Source organism: Malurus melanocephalus, unplaced genomic scaffold, assembly GCF_030028575.1.
Source record: "Malurus melanocephalus ecotype Western Australia unplaced genomic scaffold, MMel_1.1 scaffold_28, whole genome shotgun sequence".
In the NCBI taxonomy this organism is placed as follows: Eukaryota; Metazoa; Chordata; class Aves; order Passeriformes; family Maluridae; genus Malurus; species Malurus melanocephalus.
Genome location: NW_026623260.1, coordinates 2,243,024 through 2,258,309, shown reverse-complemented (window position 1 = coordinate 2,258,309; position 15,286 = coordinate 2,243,024). Strand labels below are relative to the sequence as shown.

At 46.9% G+C, this 15,286-nt stretch overlaps 1 protein-coding gene across 2 annotated transcripts in view; it reads right to left on the bottom strand.

The window, feature by feature from the left end:
- The window catches only part of ERI3 (ERI1 exoribonuclease family member 3), a 117,701-nt gene that overhangs the window by 82,261 nt on the left and 20,154 nt on the right, over positions 1 to 15,286 (bottom strand). For both annotated transcript variants that reach the window (XM_057390617.1, XM_057390616.1), the window contains exon 4: positions 14,313 to 14,404. In XM_057390617.1, coding sequence (XP_057246600.1) covers positions 14,313 to 14,404 — 92 coding nt within the window. The remainder of the gene's footprint in view (positions 1 to 14,312; positions 14,405 to 15,286) is intronic.

Sequence of the window (15,286 nt, the reverse complement as noted above, 5' to 3'; positions counted from 1 at the left end):
TCCTCCTCAGTGCTGGAGTCACTTTGCTACTCAGTGCAAAGAGGCTTCTGTCCAAAGTGAAGGACAACCCCCCTGCCAGACCTCTAGCTCTCCACTTACACACTTCTCAGCYCCACAGATCAGCCAAGGGACCAGAGAAGCTCACCTGCTCTTTCTTTCCACCAGATAAGCCCTTRTCAGGTGACTGCACCCCACTCTCACCAAGCACACACAGTCATCTCTCTCTGCCCCCCAGGAGTGCCGGACAAACCACACCTGCACARCTGTACTTAAAATTCACAAGCAGTAGATGTGGAAAGACAGTTCATCTGGAGAGGGTCTGAAAAGCCCTGGGCTTTCTCAGAAACCCTGAGACAGGTCCCATCTTCCTCCCTCTTTGCTTTCCTTCCACCCTCTCAGTTCTCTCAACCACCCCCAAACTTGTCACAGTGCAACAAGCCTATAAGCCACACATCAGCTTTAAATATCAGCATGCATGAAGCAGGGACATGAGAGYAGGGAAGTGGGAACAGACAGAGCAAGCCTCCATCGCCTGTCAGGTAACACTAATGAATTTCAACACCGGCAGCCATTGCCTCAGACGGGCTGGTGAGAGGAGACAGAGTTACAGCGAAGAGCCTTTGCAGGAGCCGCCTGCCTTTTTTCAAAGCCCCTTCTGTTAATAAATGTCATTGCCGAGCAGGCTGCAGCAGTCCTCAAGCCGGGATGGCGTGAGCTGGGGAAGAGACAAGCAAATGACAGCACTCAGGATGCCTGGGCAGCACAGCCTTTTCTTCTGCTGCTCCCCCAGACAAGAGCCAGGAAAAGGAAGAAGATGGGACATTRCTACCAGCATAAAACTGTCTTCCATTAAGGCCCCAGTATCCAAATAACAAACCTCCACAAGGAGCCACAAGTGCAAACCCAACACCCTCTATTCCTGTTCACTGGGATGGATGRAGGCTCTACAGCGAACAGTCCTGGAATGGGCTGAGGGATGCAGAGACATCCAGACACACTGCCCAGAATCCTGACAGCAGCAAAGGGTTACAGAGCAGTCGGTCCCTTTGCTGACACAAATGCATTCCCGAGGCAGCGCAGGAAGAAGCATCCAGCACAGGGCACTGTATGGCAACCGCACCGATGCACAACATGAAGGTCAATGCAAGTCTTCTTTACAAATGTCAACCTGTCATCTCTGGATATTAATGAGGGCTGACCAGCAGCTAAAATGCATCCATGCTCCATTAGTAATAAGAGAGACACGATGCAGGAGAAGAGCACACACCACGGCACATGGAGGCACCAGTGGGTCTGCAGGGCCCGGGGAGGTGTGGTGATGCACAACATAACTTAGGCCACTCCAGATGCCCAGGAAGGAAAGCACTTGCCACATAAACCCCTTCACTGGAGTGTGYGTTATCTTTTCCCATCAATCTTTAATTGGATTAGGGTAATGAGGCCAAAAACACAGGCTAAGCAGCAAGGCTAATACCTGGCATTTTCAGATCTTTCTTTTTCTGTGATGCCAGCTCTGGACAGAGCTGTATTCTCTCTCTACCACATATATTCCTGCCTAGGAAGCCTGAAAGGCAAGCTGCAAGCCTTAACACTGAGGACTCACAGCAGCACTGGCTGAAATGCCTGAGCACCCATGACATGCTAACAGCCTGATCCCTATTCTCTTAATTTTTTTCTGGGTACTAAGAAATTTGGGAGAACCTCAAGACCCTTTCTTTCCAAGCCACTAGGCAGTGAATGGAAAAGGGTGTTATCTTAGACCGCAGCCAGAGCCATGTATACAACTAGGGACATAATTCTGCCACAAAAAGCACATAGAGCAAGTGGCTTGTCGTGACTCACTCGTCCTGCAAAGCACTGTGTGCCTTCCACTGCCATCAACCTTAATGAAACATGAAGGCATTTAACACCAAGTGAGATCTGGCCCTTTTATGGGTATCTGTCTGTGCGTCAGCAAGATGCTGGCAGAGATGCTATCTCAACATTAAAAGCAAGGCTGTAACACAGCAGGTATTCAGCCTCCAACAGAAGATGTTCATCAACAATTGCACACACATGATGCTACAATAAATCTATGTGCTACTTCTTAACAGCTTCTCTTAAAAAGATTCATAGCTCTATTTACTGGGCCTGATTCTGCTGCTAGGGATGTGGGAGTAAATCTGGAGTAACTCTACCTGGAGTTAGTAAACAGCCAGGGATAGCAGGATCAGAACTGAGCTTTTTGATTTTTAAATAAGTACTTAATTACCATGGAGTAAGCCAGACCTTGCTGGCTCCATGGTTCAGCTGAGGTTAGAAGCACAGCAGGCAGCAGATTCACACTACTCCAGATTGGTGGATAGAGCAAATGCTCTCACCATCCCTCCCAGACAAGGGAGAACGACTCAGTGGACTTCCCTTTGACATCAGAAATGCATGACACTGCTCTCAAGAAAAGAGAAACAGGAATGTCTCCAATGCTGAGGTCAGTCACCTCCCCACCTTGGGAACCTGACCCTATGATAAATCCTTAAAAGAAGATTTTTACACGTAAACTTGGTGTGAGAGGCTGTCTGCTCACCAAACATGATGTTATACAGCATCTTGTGAAAGAGGAGTGTACAAAAATGAATACTGTGCTCTCARTGAAAGTCACGCATTACGACCACAGGCTGCAGCACGTGAACGCCCAATTTGTCATCAGGAAAAACTCTTCATGATGCCAGTAATAAAGCACTGGAATGGAYTGGTGGTGAAATCTCCTCCCCTGGAGACATTCAAACTCATCTGGAGAAGATCTGGAGCAACCCAATCTAAGTTTGAAGTTAGMTCTGCTTTGAGCAGGTGGTTGGATTAGAGATCTCTATTTAAATTATTCTGTGAACCATGCTGCAGCGGAGCCTGATTACACAAAGCGTGTGTCCTTTCTCTGTCTATATGGTCTCTTAGTAAGTCTTTCATACAGACAATAATTTAGTAATCGCCTGGTTCTCTACACAGTAGCTGCTTTTAGAGGGACCATTCACACTCGTGCTGCGGAACACTGTAATTACGCACTGAGTAAGGGAATCTATCTGATAAAACAGATGCACCCACAACACATCCATGCCTAAGCCCCCTCAAAACAAAAACATGCAAAAAAACTAAGCTAAAATGAAACGTGATTCTCCTCCCATTTCACAAATCCCATTGTCAGAAGTATTTCTCCCCAGGAAAGCTGAACATGCAAGACCTAGAGCAAGGTGCTGCTCTAAAACTGAGAAGAYAGGTCCTGCCTCACACCTTCCTCAGACCTGCTCTCCGACAGGCAGGAGGAAACCTCGCCTCTTCCATGCCTTGCCTGTCCAGACCACTTAGCTTATAAACTCTTCAGGACAAGGGCTTCTCTGCTATGAGTCATAAACTGTTTAGTGCCTAATGGTAAAGCCTATAGACACTTAACATAATACAATCATGTCACTTAAAGGCCATTAGTCTCCAGTCTAAACAGCACTTTTCCAGTCACAGAAGGGATCTGCCAACCCAGGAAGGCAGGATAAGGGACGTGGATGGTCAGCCAGCTCACTGGACTCACAGAGACTTGCTGTGAAGCCCTAAGCAGGACAGAGCCCAGCCAAAAGGCGTGGGCGGAAACCACGGCAGCTCTAGCAATCAGAAGTTTTATCTTTTGGACTTTCTTGAACCACTTGAATCAGTTGAAAAGCCCTGTCAGCCAGGTCTGTCTCCACCTCCAGCCACAGCTGTACCAGAAGAGCCCCCCACCCACAGAGTCTCCAGCCTTCTGCACCACTTCTCCTTCCACTCACTGAAGCAGACCATTTATCTAGAAGAAAAGATGCCATTCTGTTTTGTGACCCTGCCTGAACCCCTCTTCTTTCCTGGCACCATCTCTGTCTTCCTCTGGCACCATCTCTGTCTTCCTCTGGCACCATCTCTGTCTTCCTCTGGCACCATGTTATCCAGTTCTACTCTCTCAACTGACTTCTGAGATTGCTTCTTCCTCCCACTTCCCACTAACAGGAAGATAGAAATCCTATAAGGAGCCAGTGAGATGGGATAAACCACCTTYCTGTGCCCTGTGATGCACACAAGCAGCTTCATGGGCTCTGCTGCTGATAGCAGTGGGGAGACTGGCACGKTGGGTAACAGGGTCTGAGGACAGGTTTCTGTGCAAATCACACATGCACAGGGGAAAACAAGTTTGTCTTTTCCTTGTGGGGAAGAGACTGCTCCCACCTCCAAGCACAAGCTGCCATTAGTATTTGCTTCRCTGGAGAGAAGGAGCAGAGAATCCTCCAGAGCAAAGGACAAGTGCAGCAATTAGGATGCAGGGGCTGCGGGAGCTGTTTAACAGCACGACCCAGAGGTCAGAGCTGCCGACTCCCAGCCCTGCATAAATATTGTATGAGTCGGGGAGAGGGGCTGTTACGGCCACCCTCAGCGCCAGCCCTCCCCCATCCATCGCCACTCTGCATCTAGCTRGATACGCCAGCAACATTATTTACAGATGTGACAGTCAGGAAAATCACTTTAGTAACTAAGGGAATGGGAATGAAGGCTGCAGAGTAGAGCAGGCTCCCATCTGCACCCTCTGACTCCCCAGACAACATGGCCTGTTCTCAAACTGATGGACAAAATACCACCAGGAACAAGGAGGGGAGGGGAGGCTGTGAGCTCCCTCTCAAAGCTTGCCATGGGTTTGATTTTCAATGCTGCTGAAGGACACTTCAGCTAGCAGCTGCCTTCCAGCTTCCTATCAGTACCTCTGCCGGACTCTCTCTTTGCAGGGAGCTTTATATCAATGTAAGGAGAGRCTTTAGAGGGAGCTTCCCTCAGACTCTGTCAGTGTAGCCCTGAAGAAGGGTCCCCACTCCAACACAGCCACAGGGGCTCATCCGTGCAGAAACTCCCCCACCTGTTCTGTTTGGTACCAGCCACCTTCCTCACACGTGACCTGTTTATTCCTTATTCCCTGAAGGATTGGCTTTACCTGCAGCTTCAGTCACAGTGATTGGCACCATCTCTACTGTATGCTGGAATGTCCTCATTCCTCTGTCCACTTTTTTTTGCTGGACATGCCAGGTGACAGCACATTTGCTGTGATGCTCTGCACTAATACAAACCTAATTTCAGATTCACTGAGACTGGAGACTCCTGWGGACAAGGACATGGGCCATTCTCCAACTGTACCAGCAGCCCATGAATATCTAGGAGCACACTACTAATAAGCATTACTGCCCAGGGCAACACATGAGAGCTGCAAGACAGAAAGCACAGCTTGGATGTGCTTCTGCCCATGATATTCCTCCAGAAATTTTTTCATTGTTCTGTGGCTGGTTACTGAATCCAGGGAAGGCAGAAGCCCTSTCTTACCATCAGCAGATTTTCTAAACTCACTGTGCAATTAATGGGCTTAATTATTGATGGCAAAAGCAGAGAAGAGAGGAAAGAAAGAGCCAACGAGGAAGGAATGATGTGGGGGTGGCAGGCGCCAAAGGTCTCCGAAGATCTTCCCTCAGCCTAGAGCACAGAAAGAGCCCCTAGCCGCTCTGCCGCTCCCACGGCCCTGCTCTAATGCTCCCTGACATGCCTCTGAAGACAGCGAGCTGTTTGCAGTCACCACCGTGATTTGTTAGTAATTATTTTCACGGTGTCACATTGCTGTCACTCTCTTAACAAAGAGACAGGCAGCCYGAGGCTGCCTGCAAGAAAGAACCAACAGAGAAAAGGAATTGTCAGGCACCCAGGGATCCTCTTTGCTTCCTGGGTTTCACAACCAGAGTCCTTACCAGCTTCTGAAGCAACTTCTGAGGAGAAGTGGCAAGTCAGAATCATCTCCCATCCTGGTCACAGGAAGAGGAATTAATTACTTAGCCCCTTCTCAATTTCACCTTACCTGTRACTCCAGTGCAAGACCCAGGTGCTTAGAGCCCTTTAAGCCAGCAATTTGCTTCAGGCCTGCAGCAAACACAAAACAACTTTGGCAATTGATGACTTTTAGTACTCTCCTTCCAAGTCCCGATTTCTTTTCATGTGGTCTTACCATGAGAACATGCCTCCCAAACTCAGGAACTCTGATGACAAACCCCTGCCTAAGTCCATCACCCTCACACATGAACCCTCCAGACTGTTCACATGTGCCCTCCCTACACCAGACTCATTAATTCCAACACACCGGTGTGCTCTGCACAGCAGTAACATTTCACATGGCATTTCACAATGCCAGTGGACCTCAGCAGCTTCCTCACACCTGAAATCCACAGTCTAATAGCTTGTTGCCTGTTTTCTCATACACAGCACCGTGACTTGACAAGAACCTCCCTGGCTGAACAACCTCCAGTCCACCCATCCATCCAACTTTTGGCTGACCTGTCAGTCAGTCCAAGGTAATCACTCCTTTCCCAGTACACATGGTGCTTACTTGGTGCCTCAAGGAATGGGGGCAATTTTGGCACCTGAAGTGTCACACAATATAAGGATACAGAGAYGAAAGACTAAGACACCTGGCCAGACAATCTTTAAAGCACCCTGAAGCTCTGTGCAGAAATCAAGTGGACTTTCTCCAGAGCAATTCTAAACCTGAACTACTCCCAGCATAAAYGCTCTTTCCCTGCCTGCTTACTGATGGTGAACAAGGGTCAGTCTCTGCAGCCATGGGGAAGCCTGGGTATTAATTCACCMTCTTAGCATAGGGAGAGTTTGGAAATATTAAACCTTACAGTCTAAGGAAAACATTCCTGCAATTAACTGCATGGAAGAGCTCTGACTCAGAAGGCAGCTCCTTTTCAGGGGTCCTTTTAATAACTAAGAAATGGCACATACATGCTGTGAAGAATTAGGATCACCATTGGGAAGCTAAATGGTCCATAAAATGTAAAAGTTCTCTTCAGAGCTGGGAGCACTGCGAGCTGGAGGAGAAGTCTTGGCAACTTCCCACCAGCCTACTCCATCCACCCAGTTTGCAGAGACAGATGTGACTCCAGGCAGGGACAAGGAACTGAACTCAGCTGGTGCCCAGGCACCTTTGGCAAACTGGCCAACAGTCCACACCGAGACCTGGCTCAACATCCACCCAGATGGAAAAACTGAAGCAAGGAAATTAGAGATAACCAAGAGGTCATCTATGGAGGAAGAACAAAGGGTGTCCCAGAGTGTAGGTGCTGGGCAAAGAGAGCCCTGATCCAAGAGAGGCAAAGCTGGTGGGACCAAGGCAGGATGAACTCCTGGGCTGTATGAGCTTCCCCTACACAACCCTGTTAGRACATCATCCTGCTTCCACAGTTTCTTCTTCCCTTCCTCCCTGTCTTATTCTACTTTTGTCTAGTACTGCCTCCATATGACTCACATCTTTGCTAACACCTGATCCACATCAATCCTGGAGCACATGATGCTGTCTTTGGGGTGCCAGGCTGCTGAGGGCAGCACCTTGGCCAAACACAGAAAAAGGTGACTCCAATATGAAATGGATTCTTCTCATAAAGTTAGTCTGCAGCTCTGGTGTCCTCCCAGTACTGCACGCATCCACTCATCCACTCCTGAGGATGCAAAGTGTCACTGGACAAGGCACATGAGAATATGCTGGAGGGAAAATACCAGGGATGACCTCAAGATGGCCCAGTAGGTCTTTGCCAGCCAGGAGCTTCAGGAGGAAAGGGACTGAACCCATCCAGGAAAATGGCTCCCAACAGGAAACAAACATCCAAACAAAATAAAACACTTTGAAGAAAGCTAWGGACTCACACACTAGAGCAAGAGGAAGGATGCTGTTCCCAGGCTGGCAGTATTCTTCAAGCAGAGCTCTCTAGGCAGAGGAGCCATAAGCACATCTCTCCCAGCCAGGYCACTGAGAGGGCAGCACTGGTGCCAGCACACAACCACTCAGCTTCAGCTGTGAAATAAGAAGAGCTGGGATCCAAAGGGAGATGGCTGACATTTCAGCCGCAGCATGAAACACCATGGCTGTCTAACACTAGAAAAATTAAGCTGTTTTAAGAGGAAATGAACACTTCGTAGAGCTAATGCTKTTTTTCACATGTCACAGACAACAAAATTCAGATGCCAAACARCCCTCCAGTGGTTGTCCTCTGCAGTCCCAAGCCAAGCAGCTTTTCAGCTCCCCAAGGCACAGAATCATCACTGAATTGCTATTAGAGGACTCTCATATAGACAGAGGCCAGGGTGTATTTTTCACTAATTCCCATTAKAGAGCCATTGATTTTGAAACCATTTCGCCTGAATTCACTAAAACACTGGACACAGAATTCACCTTAGTGATTCCCTGGTGCAGAGGGAATTAGGGTWCCCTACTGTAAGAGCAGATGGCAACAACTTGCACCCAGTTCAGTGTGATTGTTTTCAAACACAGCTTGAGTTAAGTTACCCAGGGATGGAAAATCCACCTTCTCCATCCATTCTTCCATCCCAAAGGTTCAGTGCTAGAAATAATGCACGTGATGCACWGTCTGTCTCATTCTCCCCTACACTGCAAATTTATATATAAGTTTCTCCTGCATCTTTCACACTGGTTCCAACTTCTTTGGTGTTAATTCCCAGGTAGCAGAGTTCTGCTCCCCAGAGTGCACTGGGCACCACAGCTCAATAAATCTGTGGCCACTACAGCCCTGACTATGACAAATGTCTTTGCTATGATGTGCCAGACAAGGAGCAGACCTGAAGGTGACAGACCATTGTACGATGATCCCTACGCAAAGATTTCATGTCCAAAGCTTAACCCAAAGGCATTCCCAGACATCTTGGACAATATAACTTGCAGAAGCCCATGCAACCAATTATTTCAAACAAAGACAAGAACAGGAGTCAGCCAGGGGAACTGTTACATAAGGATAACAAAAGTCAAGTCTGTTATATTTATTTTAAATAAGAGTGTACCGAGGGGGAATCTTAAAATCCAAAATTTGTTCTGCATAAGTGATATCATTTTCCTTAAAAACAAAAAGCTGGACTGCAGGGTCACAGAAGTGAATGGGGTCAGTGCTATTCCCTGTAAGTGCTAGAGAAGAGCATGCTCACAAGGCTCTCTTGCTTAGCTCCGGCAAAGCACTTTAGGATGTAATTACATGAACAACTCCATCAGCAAAGCTGACTCAAAAGGTTCCTGACCCTGGATACTCAGCCCCATCCCTTCACTGTAGTTCACACCACACTCTTTGTTTAGCCAATGTAACCGCGTGAAGAGATACACCATAAGCTTGTTCAGGAAAATGATCCCTACTAAAAAAAACACCACCAAACTAATCCAAAGATCTTAGTTGGAAAGGAATTCTTTTATTAGCTTTAAATGCAGGTGACTACGTCATCTTTCAGTTACCAAACCTTTCTTGTTACTCTCAATTCTGAACGTACCTCCTGCCCTGTGGCCACACAACCAGCCCACCCTATGCCTTCTCCTGCCTTTCCTCATGGCTACCTAAGCATTCCCACTCAGCCCAGTCAGGGGCCATCTGCAATTCCTCTCTGAGGCAGAGGCTACAAACTGCCTCCTGGTCCTGTGACAAAGAATAGCATGTACTGGGGACACTAATGCCAACAATTCTCCATTCATGACCTAAGAGTGATCTCAAAAATGTCCAGGACCGAGGTCTGGAAAGAGCAACCCACTGCCACATGTGGACATGGTGTGAGAAGGCAAGCATCCTCTCAGCCTGTGTAGCTTGCAAGGAAAGAATTAAAACAGTAAGACAAAATTAAGCAATGGTATAATTTACTGCTTAGAATTTACTAATATCCAACCTAGGAAGAGCACCAAGGGCTATAAACATTTCAAGACACTTCACTATGTTTTATCACTATATTAGAGAGTATTTGCCTTTTAACACTTATTTAAGAAAATAAAAAACTGAGCAGTAGTTTCCTGTGAAGATATAAATTAACATGTTCTGATAAGCCACAGTAAGTGCAGTACAAGCATCTTCATGTCAAAAGTATATAGACCAAAGCCTGCATGTGCTTTTTAGCTATGCTCAGTGCATTTACAGAACAATCCAAATCTGGAAGGACAAAGATTAACTGATGCTTCTGACATTACAGTGCAGGTCTGAGATTTGGGACATGAGGCTTCAGCTCTGCCTCTGCCTGCCTGCACAGCCACAGGCATATCACGTAACCTCACCGTATCTCAACTCTGTAGCTAYGAACACACGGTAAAAATGCCTCTTTCATTGCCAAGATTAATTCACATTGTGTTWAAGAGCCCACAAACTGGTTCCACACACAGAGGAAAGCAATTTGACATTTCAGCAGAGATAAACTACACTAAAGAGCTTATATTACAAGGGCTCAACTCTGGCAGATACTAAGTACCCTCTTTTCCACTAAGCCGGTCTCCTGCAGTCAGCAGCTCCCTCAGTCCCTTCAGAGGCATGTTACCCTCRCCACCCAATGCCACATCAATGCTATTTGCTTAATGACTAGTGTCAGTTCCAACCTAGGTGCAGGATGAGGTCCAAGCACTAAAGCAGACTACACCAGGTATCTGAATCTATCCCTGGAGCTGTTAAACTTGGACTATAGCTCCTTGCAACAGGCTAAAGGAATCCTCCCACTGAGCATGCGGAGGCCCGAGGACCGTGTGCCTAACGAGGCTGTATCCCCACTCATATTTTAGCTTGGCAGGTCTGGTGCTCCTTTCATCTTTTGCTTCAGGTAGCTCTCTTTAATTAATAACATTTCTGAGTCGACACAGGGAACTTTCCACCCAGAATGAATGGCCCTCTCTCATTAGAACCATGACTTGTCATGATGTATTCAAGAGCAGAAGTGTGATTCATTCCCTTGTCTGGGAATGAGGGGTGTTGCTGGGGGGTKGGGGGGAGAAGAGCCTCTGTAATGAGTGACTGATATTTGCTGAAGTTGATATGCGACTCTGTCGGCTTGAACTGCCTTGTCAGGACAAGCCTTCAAGAAAGGTGATGTTCCTACTCAAGAGGCTTTCCTCATTAAAGAAATTGCATCTTAACAAGAGGGAAGGGGAGGGCTGGCAGGAGAGCTGCTGTCTCCCCGACTCCAGCGTGGTTCACACACACCGAGCACGGAAAGCAGGTTGATCCAAGCACATCCAGTAGAGGATCAGCGCTCCATTTAGGAGCCCTCTCATGCAATGAACTCTCTYCAGCAGCAATCAAATCCTTCCAACAGGGATTCTCCTGATGGTGCACCACACCCATGACAAAGCCTTTRGTAGCATGGCCAAGGACCTCGACTCATGCTAAACCCCCATAAGCCCTTCCCCGATGCTTGATGTCCAATTCTGGGCACCCACTCCTTGTGAGTAGTGCTCCCTGTCATTTGAGAGAAGACAGACAAACAGCTTTGCAGTCTTCCAAGGAAGCTCCAGCATTCAAGAGCAATCAAGTGTGTAGCCACACAGTRCCTCAGTCCCTGAAGACCCTGAGCCAAGCAGAGGTTTTACTGATCCTTTAGCAGCTGAGTTACATCCTGAATACTGCAGACTCAGCAGTGCCAGACACCAKCAGCAGAGTGCAGTACCTTGACAATCGCTCTTCCTCTGGTGCTTTTGYTTGAGCTAGGAGTGCTACAGTATTTTGCAACTCCTGGCTCAGAGAGGGCAATTTCCCCACCTTCTCCCTACATCCACCACTGTCAGCCTTATAGATTTCTCTTCGTTACAGCTACTTCCCCGCATCCAGCTTGCTCATCCCACTGTGCCTCCCTAGCACCTACCAGTGGCACCTAMTGTCACAGTAGACAGGCCAGTCAAGAAAACACCATGCCTCAGCTCTAGAACAGCACACACAGACAGAAGGCAAAATAAATGCCCAGGTTACTGCTGGAGAAGCCAGGAACAAGGCTGCATAGTTTACCAGCCAAGCTAAGGACAACAGAGGACAGAACTCCAAACCACTCCAGACATGGGTAAGAGGATTGCAGCTGTGCAAGCAGGTGTCATTACYAAGGAAGCTGAGAAAAGAAAGAGCAGAGTTAGGAGTGGACCTTTCACAAGTGGCGGCTCCTTAAGCTAGGAAATGTTGCACTCACCTCATTGTCCTCAATTCCTCTGGAACCCAGATGGGTTTCTACCACACAATGCTTCCCCCTACACTCCTCCAAATGTGGACAAGCAGCACCACCTCCCTTCCTACTGCCTCAATGCCTTTTGTGCCCAGCGTGTGGTSTCAACACTGTAGCAAAGCACATCAGCTACACTGCAGGGAAGCWTGGGGTGATTCCCTGGAATCCCTCATGGATGTTCCATGTTTCTGAGGCTCTGTATCCCTGTCTGAGAAGCCTTGTTTCAGCTCTCCGCTTTTTCTCTTTAAAAAGAGATGCTCCGTTCTGCTTTGCTAAACCCTATTTGGCAATGTGTCTAAACACACGCAAACTTAATTAGTTCAGGAGGGAGACTCGGCATTTGTGGTGACGGATAAAAGTAATGGGAAATGAGACAAGTCAGGGCTGGCAGGGAGTCCTCACTCAAGCCTCATCCACTGGCACAGTGCTAATCAAATGTGACGCTACACGCTGCAGCACCCAATCGGCAGCGGAGCAGCGTGATGTGCTACTCACCAGGCGGCTGCAGCCTGAMTCCTGCTATCCATGTGCTTGGAAACACAAAATGTATTTTCTGCTTTGCCCTGGAGATGCTTCGGGATTGAATTCTGAAGTTAATGGTTTAAAAAAATTTTTTAAAAGGAAGAGGAAGAAATGAACCAGTCGCAACAACCTCATGGCCAGGAGTGGAGTCTTCTTTTCCAGCTGACTAGTGAGGGACAATCCATGCGAGAGACCACTGCAAATGGTGAATTGTTCCACTCCAGAACAGCATGTCCCTCTCAGCCCTATGGCTCACCCCCAAAAATGGGGCTCACCTTTACCTCTATTTGCCCACTGTAGAGCTTTGAAGAAAAAAGAAAACCACCCAATACATCCAGGTTGTACATTCCACATGGACACCAAGTTAGGATGTCATTACCTGGGAATCTTGCCAGCCCACTGGGAAAGAAATGGAAAGATAGGCTTGGAGCAAAGACAACTGTTTCTCACAACCATCACCAAAGTGGTAAATTGGACTCTCACAAGAGCAATATAGGAGTAAAGAACAGAGAAAATAGAATAAATGAGAAACAGAAGTTCAGCACAGCAGCTGTTTATGCTGGTCTCTAACAGAAGTTTAAATATAATATATAAAGAAAAATAAGACTTACTCGTAATTTAAGCAACTAACACAAGAAGTTGCAATATATACCAGCTCTGSACACAGCCTGAGCAAAGAGCCAGATTTTGACTCAAAAGTTAATATACCACCCCTCTGTCTCTGTCTGGAGCCAGCTTCTCATCTCTACTAGCACTTGTGGAGCTTTGGTCTCCGTATCTCATGTCTCACTAATCACACCAAAAAAAGGCAAGGGGCTGCCACTCTGCAAAGACCACTCGGCAGGGAAGAACCGGTGCTGATTGCTCCTAGGATATGTGYAGTTTATTTAGGCTTCCAACTTGGGAAAACCAATGTCACAGGGAAAACCAAGTAACACTACTAACGAGTTGTGGCTGTCAGTTTAGGATGGGATGTGTCAAGCCCATTCTTAACTGGTGTGGTAACAAGAGCACCGCAGGGAAATGAAAAGCTGAAGCAAGATTATACAAATCCAAGGGAATTCAGAACTATAGGACACTGATCTGCAAGCGCTTTGAAGAYTGAACTAATTTAATTTTTGGACATTTTGCTCTGTTCTTATAATAACATTTTTAGGTTGGTGGTTTAGCTATTTTCCTAACATAATATGCACATACACTGATACTTGCAGATTCCCGTGCAGGTCCCCACCTAGTACTTGCCAGATATTCACCCAGCTGATGAAGATGACCTTAACAATAAGAACATCACTGCAGCACACCAGACCTGGCTTGTACTCTGTTCCAAAGAGTATTCTGTGAATCACATTGAGTTACTGTAACAAGGTGACAGAAAAAACCTTGCCTGTGGAAGTTAGTAAAGGATCATCACTTGATTTGGGTGTACAAAACCAGCATTCTTTGTATGCACTCAGAAATATCCATTCCTTTGGAAAGTATATTGGACAAAAGAGAAAACATCACAAAGCTCCAGTTTAAACTTTTCTTGGAGTTCTGAAAGGCTTCACTCACTATAAGGAATATCCTAAGCAGTGATCTTGCACCATGCCCAGCACCCACCTGTCTTCTGAAACAACTCTCCACTCTCAATTATGCATGGCAAACAACAATTTCCCTAAGAAACAACAACTATGGAAGCTTGCAAGGACAAAGATATATGCACTACAGGCAAGCATGGAGCAATAAAGCCCAGCAAAATCTCCCTCCCCTTCCATACTCACATCACTTTCAAATCCCAGTCTCCACAGGTCACAAAAATCGACTTGACGCTGGGATCTAAGAGGCCTTCCTTTGCCATCCACTCGTCAACCCTCTGAAAGGAAGGCAAGAAAAGGGGATGAGTTTTGCAGAGACAGGCCGAGCCACAACAGTTAAACTCAGATAAGCTGCTTGCAATCAAGAGAGAAGAAAATTGTGATCTTATCCAAACTCCCCCTCTCTCTCTTCTCTCTTTGCTTGCCATCTCAACAACAGCACGTTTGGACCTTTGAAGATTTCTGATAGGAGACATCAGGCAACCAGAGCAGAGATGATCTTATCAGACACCACAGCAGCTCTGCTTGTGSAGGGATGAAAAGTTGTGCAGCATTAACAGGACGATACAACTGTGCTGTTACCTGGCATTTCTCCTCTCCCTGTACCACAGAGACTCGTAGGGAGCATCACTTGTATACCCTCCAGTGAGGAGAAAAGACAGGTATCTTGAGATCCCTTCCCTACAGCATTTCTCACATACTCTGAATCATATAGCACCAGGAGGATATGGAAAAGGRGGAAAAGCAGAAGGGCTGGGCACACTGCTGTGCTGCTGTGGCAGTAACAAGCAAAGAAAGGTGTCCCCTTCCTCTCCAGACTGGATCCCTCTTTTCTTCATACAGTTCTGAATGGGTTCTGCTTTTTCAGGGTGTGGATTTAAAGTGACTCCACTATTCCTGATCAACTTCCCATAGGGACAGATGTTCTGGTTCCTCTTCAGAAATGGGTCAAATTAACCTGGAGGATGCAATCTACCTAAGGGATTAAGGAACTAACCTAGACTACAAGCCCTGCATAGACACTTATTCCAGCGAAAATTAGCAGATGATGTGCTCAAAATCGTGCAGTGGCAGGCAATCAGCTGCTATTACGCAACCTTACTGGCAGCATTTTCAATGCTTGAATAAGAGAAATCCCTCCTCTTTTACTTTGCTCAACA